Below are 16,831 nucleotides of genomic sequence, written 5' to 3'. Positions count from 1 at the left end.
GAAAAATTATATGCATGTATTCAGCAAATAATTGTCAGGTCATTGTGTGTCAGCAGCATATATCGTGCATATAACACCAAAAAATGAAAAACACACCAGCCTGCTGTTTGTTTTCACACAGATACATAATATAATGTGAGATACCAGTTAAAATGCAATAAACTCACGTCATTTCGATAACCCCATCTACAATAACATCGCCACCAAGGGATACATGTGTGCTGTATTGAGATGTGTTCTCTAAATAGACGTATCCTTCCAAAAACTCATCTCACATCGTATCCTTTCAAACACCCAGAAGGGATATTGACACAGTTGGGTCTTTGTCATTGAATGAGTGGAAACTATGGAAGTGTGTGTTTTCCAGCTCCATCCCACTGCCCTCTGCCGTCGAGCCGTAGAAGTCTTCATTCCCAGGATGCTTTGTTCCTTATCATCACGTTACCTTGACCTGATAAAACTAGATGTAGTGTGAGTTCAAAATCAGGGCAAATAAAAGCACAAACTAATTATTTGCTTGCTTGATGTCGGACAGCCAAGTTATTAATTTTTTCCTGTGCATATTTCAAAGAGGCCTCCAGACACCGTGGGCCTTTTGGGTTTTCTCTTTAAAGCTCAAGCTGATCTATCTTACTAATTGGCAGGAAGTAGTCCACTTCAATTAGAGCATGGTACACAGGGCTCTGGCCAAATGTTTACCAAGAACCAGCCAGAAAAACTGCATACATATAACACACACACACACACACACACACACACACACACACACACGACATACTTTTTTCTATAAAAATACAAGACAGGTTGAACTTAACAAAAGAAAAAAGAAAAGACAACAAATATAACGTTTTTCCACCAAAAGCCAGATTTGAACATTGGAAATCATTTTTTGTGGATAAATTGATATATAAACTATTTTTTGCTAGCAAGCAATTAATACACAGGATTACCAACCACCCTTAAATTAGTTAGAATGAATAATAAAGTGTAAGACAGCGGAATAATGACAGACAGCGGAATAATGGATATTTAGTACAGTAAATATTTAGCATGTGCTTAACTATTATTTTTATAACTGCTTATCAGTCCTACTTATTATTATTATTATTTTTATTATTCTGTCAAATTAGTGCGCGACTATTTAGTGGTAATGATAATACCACTAAATTGCCTGATATTTTGTCTCCCTCTTGTGGTGAAATACCATCATTGCAATGGTAAATGCTATTTTATAACTTGATACTTTACAACGTGACTTTTAAAATATGTATTTTCAATTGTATTGGCACAACTGCAAAATCGTGAAATCTAAATATCCCGAAATCATTTTTATTTTGTAAATAAAGGTTTTAAATGGCGTTTGGGAATGCAGCAAGTTTGCATTCTATCAAATCACTGGAGCCCACAGTGTCTGTACTTACTAGAAGTGTTGGAGACTTTTGGCCGTCACTCCGCTACGTTTCAAAGCCAATATATATATATAGCCCAGGAAGTAGTGACCCCACACACACACACACACACACACACACACACACACACACACACACACACACACACACACACACACACACACACACACACACACACACACACACACACACACACACACACACACACACACACACCAAACCGTCTAGAGCCTGGGTGGAGAACTTCCTATCATGGGCCTGGCCTCCATCCCAGGGCCGCTGGGTGTTTCTCTAGATCTGATAACGTCTTTAGATGCGGTTCCACCCCAGGCTGCCCTGCAACCAAGCTCCTCCTCTGTATTTTATTTTTATTTTTTTTAACCAAACCTGGTTTAAGATGAGGTGATCAGCACCAACGCAGCAGTAAAGGACAAGGTTCAAGTAGACTCTGTTTCTCCTGTCTGTGTTATTGATTAACAGACCAAGAAGAAAGCGCACAACAGACTGTGAGATGAAATACTGAAGCACCAATGTGTTTTCTGTCACCATGATCTGAATGAGGGGGGAAAAAAAACCCCTGTCCATTTCACCCTCGTTCTCATTCCACTGTGCAATAATAACAACAAGTGTCCATTCATGTGCATTTCTGTGCCTGGCTACAGATGGACTTTATTGTTTGAAACCGTTGGAATTATCTGGAATAACAACAACTGGTGTATGTCAAAAAAGGTCAGCTGCCGGCTGTTACGTCTCCACTGGCGATGGATGAACACACACACACACACACACACACACACACACACACACACACACACACACACACACACACACACACACACACACACACACACACACACACACACACACACACACACACACACCACTTTGTCCCTGCCTGGCACGTAACACTGCGATATCCGCTCTACTGATATGCTGGGCGTCTAAATTCCCGTTCCCCGTTTCTCCAAACAAAACCAATAATAACAGTGTGTGTGTGTCTGTGTGTGTGTTTTGTGTTTACTGTAGTTGTTTTTATGGCAACAAAAAAAAAAAAGCGCAGAGCGTAACCGTGCGCGGGGACACTTTCTCAGTCCCTCCTTAACCCCCGCAATGGTTGACGCACTCCCTTTGCGCCACAACTCATTATTCTATGGCCACGACACTGCGCAGTCGACATTAACTCCATAATGAGAAGCTGAAGCATGAAAGTCGTCTATTGCTCCTTCAAGAATTTTTTTAAGAATGTTCTGAACGATGCGGAAAACCCTTTGACACATTTCTTTATTTTCAAAAACAGGAAGGACGGCCATGTCACATTTGCACATATTTCTCAGTAGGGTAAAAAAAATAAAAATAAATAATGTAAATAGAAAACTTATAATGCATTTAAATTACAATAATCAAAAAACAGACGAGTTATTAATAAACTGTGGAAACCCATAATAAGTCAACAGTGCAAGAAACAGGCTCAAAACAGAAGGAGGAGGAAGGTTTTTTTGGGAGTAATTAAAGACAGTAAAAGCTGACAGATGGGCGTGAAGAAGGAGACGCCTCGAATGTCTTAGAATAATGAGCAAAGTCCTGCAGCATGACATTATGGTCTGTCCTACGGTCAGCATGACGTTATGGTCTGTGTCCCCCCCCACCCCACGTCTTCTACTAGTCAACACATTGAGCCCTGACCAGGTTCCTGATGATATCTTACAGATTGCGATTTTCAACATTGTATAACGTTCGTAAAATAGAACTGTATATTAATTCATCCATTTGCTGACAACTACAGTAACGTATATTATTTAGTATATTTTGTATTTGAATTCCATTTGGAAAGGCAGAAGCGTCATTGCTTTTAACATGGAATTAAAAACAATAGATATGGCAAAGGATATAAGGGGATAAAACATATTTCTGTGTAAGTCACTTGATTTTTGAGATATATTGTATTCGTTAAAGCTTCTGCTTTTTCTAATGGCCTGTGCCAACGCGGTGAATGACAATTGCAGAAATTTGCCAAAAGTGTCGAGAAAGAAAATACTTTTCAGATGCTTTTCACATGGTAGCAGAGGTTGCAATAAATCAGGTTGAACAGACCACACCAGTTGGTGCCGAGTGACGGATAAGGTTGATGACTAACCTGCTCTAACCGGAAAACAAAGGTAATTTCCTGGTTAGTCAGACTGGAAATCAGGAAGCGAAAGATAGAGACACAATATGACACCTGGCTGATATGAACACACACAGTATAGTAAAAGAAGGAGGGGTAGGGCAGGACATTCAACCTCAAAAAAAAAAAAAAGGAATTCAAATAAATCCACTCTGCAATAACCTCAACGACACAATATAGTTCATGGTCACTATGATAAGTGGTTTAAATGTGAACTTTCCATATTTGAACAGCATCAACTCTAACCTACTGTCAACTCGAAAGCATTGTTTGGCAACCACGTAGTGAACTCCAATTATAAAGGTGCTTTTTCGGGAAAAGTACACGTCACTCTACTTCAGTACATTTTCAAGCATATCTGCTTAAGTATACTGAGTTATTGACACTCGGATTTTTACACCACTTGCATTTCAACGCAAATATCTCGATTTTTTTTTTTTTTTTTTAACTCTACATTTCTAAAACACTTCAATCAAGTTTTATGTATACTGTATATCAAAAGCGAGCCAGAGACAGAGGAGGTCATGGAGAGCGAGGATCCTGGAAATGATCCTGGAACTGATCATGGAACTGGTGGTCTATAGAGATCGGGGATTTAGAGGAACCCTTTAGAGGGGATTTTTGGCTCACACCACCACCACCACCACCACCCCACAGGGTCAAGAATATAAAAACAGGAACAGGATCCAACCAACTTCTCATGAACAATTGTTTCGCTGTGTGTGTGTGTGTGTGTGGGCGCGCTCATGCAAGGTCAGAGTACAGGGAAGGTTAAGCACTAGGATATGCTGACGTGTCCATATAACGAACGCTTGCAAAAAAAAAGGAGTGCACAGATATCGACACGTTCACGACAGAGAAACCGTTAAAAATAAAAAAAATAAATAAAAAAAAGACAAAGCTTCTCCTTTTTCAAAACTTCCCTGAGAAAGCCAAACCTTTGGTTCGACCTCCGAAGACACAGCCTCAGCGACGCCATTAAATACTGAAAGGAGGTCAATAGCCTCGTTCTGATTCCGCGCCGCACATAAAATAACGTTCAAATGAAGAATGGAATACTTAGAATACTCTGTGGGGCAAAGAATAAGGGCGTGGTCAGAGCCGCGGTTGGTTTGCTTTGTTCCGACTCAGGGAATAACGTTGCGACGTTGCACTTGGAACTTCGGTTCGATTCCCGTTCACTCTGCAACGCCGCGCCCCGTGCCCGGTCCAACACCCCCTCCGAAAATGGAGCACCCGCAGCGCGTGTGTGCGTACAGTCGCTTGTGTTGTTATTCTCTGGTTGATAGACCAGCGTTCGGGATATGAACCACGCGTCCAATCGGAGCCAGCGTCAAAGCTACGGCCCGCCTCCGGTGCGCCTCCCTCGCCTCGCGAGCAGGGCGAGCGCCGGCGCCCCCTCTCTCCCCGCGTGCGTGCGTGTGTGTGTGCGTGTGTGTGTGTATCGCATTACAGTCGGCAAGTTGGACCCGCCGGTTAACAAAAGCGACCCATCGTTCATAGCCTATATAGTACAGGAAGTGAGCTGTGCGTGTTTGCTGGGATCGGCGGTGCACTCTCGCCGCGAACGAGCCGCTCCCCGGAGCGAGCGCCGGCGTGCCGGGACCCCCCGCGGTGGCCGTGTTCACTTGCGGTATGCCCAAACGCACCGACCCAGAGGGGTAAACGCCCCCAGGGATCGGAAGAAGTGCACGTGAAAACAAATGCGTGTGAGTACACCCTCGGAAAGATAAACTTATGTTTCGGCTTCAGCAGTTAAATGGCCACCTGTGCCGCCGCGAAACATGTCCGACCAACAAGCAGCAAAACACACGTGGGGGGGGGGGCGCCATCTGTTCAGTTGCTGCTCATGCACCTGAACCTGTTCTTGAAGTAGAACAGCTCGTTGTGCAGCTTCCCGTCGTTGGAGGCGGAGTAGCGGAAGCGGTCGTAGGTCTTCTCCGCCTCCGTTTTACTCCACGGGAGGACGATCTTGGAGGCGTGGCCTATCACCACGTCGCTGCACGAGCCCACGTGGAGCGAGCCCAGGGCGTCGATGAAGAACTCTGAGGAGCCAGAGGGAGCACACTTAGAGACGGGAGAGACGGACACACGGTAAAATACTGTCTCCGAAACGTCGGGGAGTCGAAGAACGCCGGCGTCGAGCCCAGGCGCCTCCGGCTGACGAGTGTTCGACCGTTTTCCTGGTGATATAGCACACGCACACTTTAACGTCTTCTCCGTTTTCTCGTGACTGTGGTGGTCACAGTGGGTGAACAGATCGTGTGGAGCAGCAGAAAGGAAATAGAGAAACTCTGCACTCGAGGTCCGTCGCGGCGTTCATAAAGAGTCCTCATATGCATACGACAGTGCTGTGCGTGCTGCGACAAAAGGCCGTTTCTCAAAGATTGTTACAGAGGGCGGGAGTAACCGCTGCGACACTGGTTCTCCGCCATTGACCAACTGCTTAATCCCGACCCTGATCCTGACCTTTTAAGAAGCCGAGCGTCCGTCACAAAATGTGAAGAATTTGTACGGGTCCGTGTAAGGGTAAGAGAGCGCCCGCCTAATTACGCGCGGTCAGCCGCATTATCGCAAAATAATCCCCTTCAGAGTGATTAGAGTCCGGATCACTGTGTCCGGGGGGTTATTTTTTTCGATAATGACCGGCTGGCTGCGCATTATATCCTTTAAATGCATTCGCGAGTCGAAGTCCAATCCTGGCTCAAACGCGTCCTTATCGTCCCTCTTAGGCAAATCATTACCAGAGAGTCAGTAACGCAGAACCCTCGTCGCGCCCGCCTCTCCGTCTGGATAACCGCCTCCCCGCGACCCCGCTGAGAACGAACACGAGACAGAGATAAGGGACTCACCCAGGTGCCCGCGTCGCGCCAGGCGGGGGTCGAAGCCGATGCGCAGGATCTTGTCCGTCCTCCCCATGAAGAAGTTGATGACGGCGTCGGCCACCACGCAGTCGGGGAAGCCGTCCACGTGGTGGTGGAAGCCCTGCCGGATGTGCAGGCAGTCCCCGTCGGCATCGCCTTCGTCCACGGAAATGGTGTGACGGTACGTGGCGCTGTAGCCCGTCACCTCCCTCACCGCCCCGCCCACCTGGAGGTCAATATGGGATGGACAAATCGCAACACAGTGATGCACAGAAAAAAATATACCTACTCACAAAAAGTTAGGGATATCCGGCTTTCGGGTGAAATTTCAGGATGAACCTAAAATGCACTATAACTTTTACAGGTGAACTTAATTTTACCTTCCCCAAACTTTTGCACATGTCCAACTGTTCAATGTTTCAGTACTTTTTGCACAACTTGCTGTTCTCTCACAAGGAGCTGAGCGGCAAAATTCACAACAGTTTGATGAATGCCATGAAACGACCAATACATTTCCTGGTGTAATTAGAATTGGTATTTTAACAGTCCTCTTCATCATGCTGTTCACATTTTGACATCATGAGACCAAGACGACACCTAACAACTGATCAACAGTACCTCGCCATTGCGAGGCTTCAAACAGGATGTTGTCAGAGGGAAGTGGCCACTGAGCTTAGAGTGTCACAGAGTGTCATCAGCAGGTTCCAACAGAGATACAGAGAGACTGGAAGAGTCACAGAAAGTCATAGAAGTGGACGTCCTTTGGCCACATCCCACACTGATGACAATTCATTGTGAACAGTGCCCTGTGCAACCGGATGATGAATGCCACTCAACTCCAGGCACATTTAAGGGAGGTGAGAGGCACCCAAGTGTCACGTCAGACCATTCAAAACCGTTGACATCAGTGTGTACTGCGTGCAAGACGACCTGCAAGGGTACCTGACCACACCACCAGGCACAGCCATCATTGTCTTGCATGGGCCAGGGAGCATTTACGCTGGACGAGGGACCAGTGGCCTCAGTGCTGTTCTCTGATGAAAGTTGATTCACATTGAGCAGAAATGATGGCCGTCAATGATGTTGGATACGTCAAGGAGAGCGCTATGTGTCGGCCACTGTTGTCACCAGACGAGCCTTTGGTGGTGGTGGTGGTGGTGTTACAGTGTGGGCAGATGTGTCTAGTCAATACAGAACTGCCCTACACTTTGTGAATGGTACAGTGACAAGCCCATACTACCTGAATAACATCATTAATCCAGTCATTGTGCCCCTGCATGAACAACACAGGCCTAGTTTCATCTTTATGGACGACAATGCTCCAGCTCTTCGAGGTCACATCATTAGAGAACGGCTGCTGGAGACTGGGGTGATCCAGCAGCGTTACCTGATCAGTACCTCAAATGGAGGGGCCTGCACTTTCTCCAGACCTGAATCCCATAGAAAATCTATGGAATCAGCTGAGTCGCTGTGTAGAGGCTCGTAACTCTGTACCCCAGAACCTCAATGACCTGAGGACCACCCTTCAAGAAGAGTGGGGGGCCAGGCCTCAGCAGACAATAAGTCGACTTGTGAACAACATGAGACGTGGTTGTCAAGCTGTAATTGATGCTCAAGGGCACATGACAAGTTATTGAGACATTGACATTTTTTGTTGTGGTTTACCCACCACTGTTGTTGGCTTTTGTTTCAATAAATTGTTTGAGATGAGGAAATCACCATTGCATGCTTCTACTTAAATGCCCTACTTTCATGATATCATATCACTGTAGCGTGAACTTTTTACATTTTCTATAAATTTCACCCGAAAAACACACACACACACACACACACACACACACACACACACACACACACACACACACACACACACACACACACACACACTCACACACTCACACACTCACACACTCTTCTTCCAAAATGGATGTCGGCAAGAAACGAGCGGTCCAATTGGTCTGATCCGTTATAATAATAAATAATATTATAATACATTGAAAAAAAAAATTTTATTATTAATATTATTTGTTGATCTCTTCTTCTTATTATTATTATTAATAAGAGAAAGAATAATTGTTTGGTCCGCAAAATGTCAGAAAATGACAAAAAATGTTGATCAGGGTTTATTTATAAAATATCTTGTTGCCATGTTGCAGTTGTTGTGTGCTGCATGTGGTTTCTGCTCTCTGCTCCTGTGCACTCCCGTCTCTCCTTCTCGACTTCTTTCCTGCTCTCATTGGCTGGAGCTCACTGCATGGCTCCCTGACAGCACTGGATATCTAAACTGCCTGATATCTTGGCATCGGCGAGCTCTCTCCAGACGCTGGCACATAAATAGACAGGAACCGTGTACCATCCCATCATTTAATATCCCATTTAGTATCCAAAATCAGAAGTTATTGACTTTTTCCCCAGCATGGGGGGGGGGCGCTAAAAGTGCACTGACGATCCCAGTGTTCAGGTGTGTTGACCTTTTATCACACACGCACACGCACATGTCAGCACACTGAGCAAACACTGCATGTGGCTTCTCTGCAGGTTTCATAAACTGTGTACAAAGAGGAACTGAGAAATAACGCAGTTAAGACCAACAGCCAGCGAAGGCACCAACTGATATTCTACTGTGGAAGCTGCTTTTCACCCTACTGCATTCCAAAACGTCCTCATCAGGCATGGAGAGCTTTTTTCTGTGGTCTGGTGTGAACATCCAGGGCTTTCCTTACCAGATCCAGCGTGGTCTTCTCCAAGATGTCCACCATCTTCTCCAGCTTGGTGCTTGCCGTGAAGATGAAGTCATCGTCCACCCACAACACGTACTTGGTGGTCACCTGAGACACTGCCAGGTTCCTGCCAGCAAACCATCCCTGAATATATGGACGGAGGGTACCGCAAGTTAACATATTGACATAATAGTTACATATGAATGATGTTTTCAATCACTGCCTCTGTACTGGCCTTCGTACCTTCCCAAAAGGCATGATGTAGTGTTCGATGTGAGGCCCCTTCACTGGTTTCGGGTGCTCATTGTCGTCTGCAATCACAATGGTGATTGTAGGGTAGTACTGCCGTACGCTGTCAATCAGATCTTGAAGTTTGTCGTAGCGTAGGAAGGTTTTGGTCGCTATGGTAACAAGGGCACTCACATTGTAGTCTAAAAGCAAAGGAAAGAGAAGGTTAAGTTTCTAATTGTTTTTTTTGGGTGGGGGGGTGTCAAAGTGAAATATGTTGACATAATAAGATAAGTCTATTCATAGTAGGGCTGAACGATTAATCGATCGAGGCACGTTTTGCACACCTGTCGTACTCTCACGGTGCAGACGGTATGCGCACCAGTGATGTGCACGCCGGAGATAGGGTGGGGAGGTCAGGGGTGGGGTGTGTTTTTATTTTATTTTACGTCTCCTAATGGAACTAAACCCTGCCTGAGCAGCGCTCCGCGTATGTGTAGATATGCGTTGCGTATGCACTTTTAAAAAACAAAAACAAAACTTTCTGCAGAAACACTGCATATTTTTCGAATGTTCATTTTCAGATTCCAACAATTGCAACGCTTGCGGTTTAATCAGTGAGTCAATATCCTGCTGTGATTGAAGGTTTTTCTTTTTTACATTTCAATAGTAAAATAAAGACATGTTATTCATATCAATTCATGCATATGTCATATGATGCATTCATCATATGACGTAGGCGTGGCCGACAGGACAGTTTATATGTTGACTGTACACAGTGTTGTGTTTGTCATACTATACAATGATGTATTGCTTGTGTTTAGTCAGTAGTAAAAAAAAATTGCATACTAAAATGCAATTGCAATATTGGTCTAAAAAAATAAATAATAATAAAATAAAATAAATTAAAAAAAATCGCAATTCCATTATTTTCCATAATTGTTCAGCCCTAATTCATAGTAACATCCAGGGCAACGTACATCCATATGACCCAGAGTTGAAAAGTTTCGGGATGGAGCTGTATCCGACTTTAATGGTGAAAACTGCCTGGTGTCCTTCGGTCGCGAACTGGACTGAGGAGCAAAGCAACATTTTGATTCAGAGTTAGTAAAATAAATAAATAAATAAATAAAGTTTACTTTGTGAATTACAAATTTCTTTATATTCATCATATAGTGTACCTCCATTCCTACTATACTGCACACAAGGTTAAATCACAAAGCATGTATTTTTTTTACAGCACCAGCATTGCCTTTTTCTGCTTTACAGATGTCAAGCGTGTGATATCACTTACAATCCGCCCATGAATAATAAAATGCCACCATAGAAATCTTACAACATTAGTTAAACGTGCGCTGATATTCATGAGCCCATCAACATTTTACCCTCCTGCGTCATTGTAATAACAAAATGGAATATGCATTGTATGTTGTGAACCCTGACTGCCAAACAACGCTCTATGCCAGTAGTTCTCAACATGGGGTCCTTCAAGAGGTCCCAGGGGTTCCCCTGAAAAATGATCAAATTTGACCATAGGTCCAACTTCACCATTATTTAATTTAAAATATGTTAGAGAATGTACAATAATGACTGTGTTAATCATAGTTTCACTATTATCTCCCGAACTAGTGAACAGACAGGTATGAAAGTTCGGGACTTAATCATATCTAATAATAAAAATATTCTCGGATTTGGGGTCCCAGAGGCTAAATCTTATCAAATGACAAATGAGAGAGAACCACACCCGTGTCTGCGGTCCTGGGGTGGAACAGCGTGTTTGTGTAGGTGACAAACTGCAGCTGCCGGTTGAGACCGGACAGAGCGCCGCTCGACAGCTCCATGCTCCTTCCTCCCGCCCCCACCAGGGAGACCCCGTCCACGGTGGCCGCCACGTCAAACGTCCCCAGTGCTGCCGTCAAGTTCACCTGTTCCGACAGGTGACGGCGGCGATGAGTTACATATAACAATAATAGAACAAGTAAGAATGAATAGAAAGAATGAAGAGAGCAGATAGATTATTTACCACATGTCTGGCTCTGGGCTTTTGTTTGAGACCCAAACCTGCGCCACAAAATGAGATAACGTATATTATTGGACACACAGAGATAAGGTGAGATATGATTGGCAGTAATGTTCAAAGTAAGCTCGTGTTCACCGGGTGGTGATAACATTTTGTGTGGGAGGTCATTTCCTGGGTGAGTAAATCCATGTAAAACATATACGAGTTCTGCTCTTTGCAAAACAAATTAAAAAGAAATAATTAAACAAATAAAGACCTTTTTTCCCAGGAGTTTTCACACAGATAGTTGCTCCGAGGCCATCACACAGGTTATAATGCTTTCATTTTCCTAAATTCCACACACTGCACCTTTAAGAAAGGGCCTTTTAACATTCCTTGTGAGGGAGCAACATACACATCCACGATAGAGGTTCATATTTGACTTAGGATGGGTGCACTGGATGTTCAAATAACAACAGGCAAAATAAACGATTATGCAAAAGAAAAAGACACTCAGGTTGGAATTTACATATATACGTTGATAAAGCGTAGGAGACATGAGACATGAGAATACTGATCAATAGTGGTCGACAGGTAGATATTTCGAGACGTTTGGTTAGGTTCAAAGTTCAAGTTTGCTGTCATAGGCACTTAAACAGTACCACGTACATTCAATTGCAGTGACATGCTTGTGGCCTGGCTCTCTCAGCTTTCAAAAAAAACTCCAACAAAAACGATAAAACATTTTAAGGTTAAAAGGTGTCCTCTCACCAGGAATAATGATGGTTTTTAGGGGTCGGACCTCCACACCTTGTGTGGGGAACTGAAGTGGACTGTTGGCCTCAGCGACAAGAAACAGGTCGGCTGGAGTGGAAGACCTGCGCACAGAGAGGAAATAAACACCCTGCTGACCTTTTGACCCCGAACAATGATCTTTAAATCACCAGGAAAATCTTTAAAAACGTAGCCATCCAAAAAAAGCCACACGTCATAGGAAGTGGCAAACTTTCTCGCTCTTGTATTTATTCACCAAGGTGCGTGGTGGATTCGTCACGCAGCCTGACGAATCGGGGGTGTTTTTTGGACCACGGTGAAGATGTTATCGTCTATACCCTACCTTCTCTTGAAGCTGCTGTACTCCTCTTCCCTGCGGCGTTTAACCCCTTCAGGGTCCGGTTCAGATCCGAGGAATGCAACATGGAGGTTGTGGGCCCACACGCGTGGAAACAGCATCCGAGGTAGAGGCAGGGGGTTCTTATCAGACCGGCATTCACACGTGTTGTACGCCAACTGCCTGTGAAGGAACATGACAAAGTGTCAAAGATTGGGGGGGGGGGGGGGGGGAATAAAAAATGAAAAAAGGTTTTCGGAGCATGGGTCATCAGAACGTGCCTCCGTGACATACCATGCAACATCCTCCTTGATGCGGTAGGGAACTTTGTGATAGTTGCTGAGCGCGTCTCTGGTTTTCTTCTGGAGAATCTCCTCGATGGAGGAACTCTGTCTGAGTCCTATGTTAACACTTGCCTTGGTCTCCGGGCCCCAGGAGTAAATAAGAGCTAAGAGAAGCAAACCGCTGACCAAAAGGAGGACAAAACTCTTCTTTGCGATGGCGCGCATCTCAACCACTGGTACAGGGCCTCGTCAGTGTGTTTCTGGAACAAAAACAAACAGTGGAGGTTCGTATGCAGTTTACACCATCTAACACAACGTCAACTGCCAGTTTGTTTAATTTAGCTTTTCTATTGTGTTTGAAGCAAGCTGTTCAGACAGCAAACACACACAAAATCCTCCTGTATGGCCTACATATGGCAATGTTGCTGTGTGTGTGTGTGTGTGTGGATATATATATATATATATATATATATATATAAATATATATATATATAGTCATGCAATGACAAATAAACACAGGTGCATATGCTTGTTCGATTTTTTCTTTTAATGCAATTTTGTTTATTTTCTTTTATTATATACTCTTACCCCGTTTTCAATGAATTTCATTATTATAATTTGTTTTTTATTCTACTTTGTAAATGCATTTTGCTTGTTTGCTTTGCTTGTTACTATTGGATGGCCTTCTTGTAATGTAAGCACTTTGATTTGCATGCCATGTATGAACGGTGCTATACAAATAAAGGTTATTATGATAATTATTATTATGATGATGATTATTATTAGCTGGTTGTCCACTCATTTTGGTGGCCAATTTCTGATATTGTGTTGGGGTTTTCTATTCCACCTGCTTCAATTAAGTTTTGGAGCTGGGTTGTTGGTTTGTGATAAGATAATGATATGGAAATAGAAAGGCGAAAAGAAAAAGGTGAAGAGAAACCCGGTAAATCCATCCAAGAAAACAAACCGTGCATCGAGGCGATGGAAAGGCAAATAAGTTCATTAGCTCTGTGGATGTTTCTGTGGCGATAAATGAAACACCACAGGGAATATTAAAATAGTTCCACCATATCCAAAATAGTTTGGGTTTTTTATCATTGAAGTTATTAAATAATCACACTTCTCTGAATAGTCTGCCATTGTGTGTGAGCGCAATCACATAGAATCAGGCTCGAACCATTCACTTCCATTATAACCGGGAGGGAAATCCATCTCATACCCTGTGATGCGAACACACACACACACACACACACACACACACACACACACACACACACACACACACACACACACACACACACACACACACACACACACACACACACACACACACACATCATGGCCGGAAAACATGCAGACGGTCCCTTTAAGGTTTGTGAGCAAGTCATTTTTGTTATAAGGATTCAAACCCATGTAGCTTCCTTTTATCTGACACAATGGCGTGACTCATATCTCTGTTTATGGCTCCCACCTCACACTGTGTCTAAAGGAGAACTCAAACCTGTTGGCAAGAGCAGGGAGTCTGAGCTTCCTTTATTTTAACCGCACTGCACTATTGATTTTTTTATTTTTATTTTTATAAGCAGTTGTCTACTGTATGAATGTTACACAGGGCGTCGCCGTGAGAGGACATCCTACCATGTGTAAAAAAAAAAAAAAAAAAAAAAGGCCATAAAGGTAGATTGTTTAGTAGTGGGGATCACCTGACCCGTCCCCGCCGCGCCAGCGCTACTTTTAGGCCTTTCGCGACACAGCTTTGGTATCTGCGGCTTCACCTCTGCTGGCAGGCGGGGAGAAAGGCTCAACTCAGCTGCTGGGTTTTTTTTTTTAGTTTTTTTTTTCCGGATACCATCGCATTCAGGCGACTTGTTTTCTAAACGTTCCGATTCCGCCCCACAGGTTCCTGCCACAGCAGCAACAAGCCAGTGCTGACTCATTCCGGACTGGCCAAGCCTCGAGGGTATAATATCTGCCCCCGAGTCAAGGGTTACATTCAAAATGCACTGTGGGGTTATGGACGTGTTGATGGGCATTACGGCGAGTGCCGAGCTACGGGGAAGGCCGAAGCTGAGCTGTTTGCATGAGGCGGAGTAATAAGAAGTAGGGAAACGAAAAACGAATCGTGGACTCACTGCCGAGGTGTCTGATTTGCATCTGCTTTGGCTAAACTAACTTGGGCTTTCGCTGCAGGCCATTCTACAGCTTTCTGCGAATCCAAGAGCCACTCAAATGAGAAAATAAATAAATAACATATATATATATATATATATATATATATATATAAACACTACAGATAAAAAAACGAGATATGAAAGCCTTATTGTCACTATTGGAAAAGGACAAATAAGACGAAGAGCTGTATAATTTTATACTGACACGTTAAGACGAACATTAGGAGGGTCCAACAATAAATAAAAGATTACTATGAAAACGATATATATATATATATATATAAATAAATAAATAAATAATAAAACGATCCCGTCTTCCGCTTTTTTTTTTTAAATAAATTACACTTATTATCACGGTTTGTCACACCTACACACAAACAAAGAAACTTACGGTGGCAGATCCTCGGGTCGCTGGTTCGCGTGCGTCTTTCCCGACAGTGTTCGCGTGAGGACGCGCCACAAAAGGCGTGGTGCTTTCGGCTGATCCACGGATCTGTCTGCGGCCACTTCTCCCTCCAATCACATGTTAATTCATCTCCGTTAATTCACCCCCCCCGGGGTGTTTCCCCCCCGGTACTGAGGGGGAATCCAAAAAACGGCTCGCGCCTTCGGATTTGACCGACGCGTCAGGCTCAATTACTTGCGCCGACGAAGGGGAACCGAAGCGCGTTCGCTCCGCCGGCTCCGCGGAGAAAAGGGGGCGTAATGGAAATATTGACATGGGAGTGGATTCGTGGAGCATATCTCTGCTCACGGAGGCACTCGCAAATGTTTCGCATGCGTGGTCGTCCGGGCCATTGTGGCTGCGTGCCTTTGGTTCTTCGGCAAGGCAGGTTGCAACTTGCAGCGGCCACGATTCGGTCTCTACGGTGTTGAAACAGACAGACAGGCAACAGTCTGTCTGTCCCGTCCCGTCCCCCCCCCCCCCGCCCCCGCCAAATAAAATCTTTTTATAGCAGTCTGCCATGAATAACTTTTCATAGAATTGAAATGTGAGCTACAACTGATATTGTTGAAATTGATCAGTGGGGTATGTTTCCGTTGCATTGCATTACTTCCACATATCACATCATATTTGTTCTCTGTATTCAAAACGGTCAATAATATGGCGCGCCGACTTATTTTGAGTATTTACGTCACTTTCCTCACGTTTAGATGATTTTCCTCGCGTTCGAGGCAGCATTTCATGTAAAACAACACGTGGCGTGTAGTTGTTAACAATATGTTTTTTGTGTTAAAAAAAAAAAAAATACAGTTTAAATCTTTAATCCAAATGTTAAATCTAAACATCAAATCGAAATGTTAAATCGAAATGTTAAAGCAAAACCTTAAGTTGAAATCTTAAGTCGTATGCAAGGTAAGGTGACCCCTAAAATGTTTCGAAAATATGCAAATAGCCCACACTCCAAGCCTCCTTCCTGAACCGGCGTGCACAGCCCCGCCCAAAACCACGAACCGCGCGCATCCGTGAACACGCCAAGAGCCGTGGGCTGCGATTACTCTGAGCAGCGCGACGCATGGCGATCAAACACAATATCATATATTTGAACATATTCTCGATCTCTCCCTGATGGTCGGAATCTCCTTCCTTTGGGCTGCTCCCGTTAGGGGTCGTCACAGCGGAGCATCGGCCTCCACCAACGCCTTCTGTCGTCCCTTACGCCAACCGCCCCCCCTCACCACGCCCATAAACCTTGTCTGAATAAGCCGCTAAATTTGTCGCCGGTCGCTTCTTAGAAATAAAGTCGCTGAGAGGGTCTGAAAAGTCGCTAAATCTGGCGACGGGCGCCAAATTGGCAACACCGGTCGCGAACGAGTCAGCTGTATGGCTTTTCTATCGATCGAGGTCGAATGATGGCGTTCTGGAAGTGATACGGTCAA

General features: G+C 44.3%; 1 protein-coding gene across 1 annotated transcript; it reads right to left on the bottom strand.

Moving 5' to 3' along the window:
• Window positions 1-2,679: 2,679 nt before the first annotated feature.
• Window positions 2,680-15,779, bottom strand: b4galnt1a (beta-1,4-N-acetyl-galactosaminyl transferase 1a). The gene is made up of 11 exons (XM_080014719.1): window positions 15,342-15,779; window positions 12,790-13,039; window positions 12,502-12,678; window positions 12,156-12,262; window positions 11,409-11,446; window positions 11,130-11,310; window positions 10,366-10,458; window positions 9,401-9,588; window positions 9,161-9,301; window positions 6,426-6,663; window positions 2,680-5,618 (listed from the first exon to the last, which is right to left on the bottom strand). The coding sequence occupies exons 2-11, from the start codon at window positions 13,002-13,004 to the stop codon at window positions 5,410-5,412; spliced, it is 1,587 nt and encodes a 528-aa protein (XP_079870845.1). The 5' UTR covers window positions 13,005-13,039; window positions 15,342-15,779; the 3' UTR covers window positions 2,680-5,409.
• Between the last annotated feature and the right edge of the window lie 1,052 nt (window positions 15,780-16,831).

The sequence above is a fragment of the Zeus faber genome (genome assembly GCF_960531495.2).
Source record: "Zeus faber genome assembly, chromosome: 15".
Classification (NCBI taxonomy): Eukaryota; Metazoa; Chordata; class Actinopteri; order Zeiformes; family Zeidae; genus Zeus; species Zeus faber.
The sequence above is the reverse complement of the archived record's forward strand: the minus strand, read 5'-3'. Positions and strand labels throughout refer to the sequence as shown.

Excerpts from the sequence above, each read along its gene's own strand:
- b4galnt1a (XM_080014719.1), bottom strand. The coding sequence starts at position 13,004 with ATGCGCGCCATCGCAAAGAAGAGTTTTGTCCTCCTTTTGGTCAGCGGT. Across the intron at positions 11,447-12,155 it reads AAAAACCATCATTATTCCTG|GTTTGGGTCTCAAACAAAAG; the intron begins GTGAGAGGACAC and ends TTTGTGGCGCAG. Across the intron at positions 11,311-11,408 it reads AGCCCAGAGCCAGACATGTG|GTGAACTTGACGGCAGCACT; the intron begins GTAAATAATCTA and ends CTGTCGGAACAG.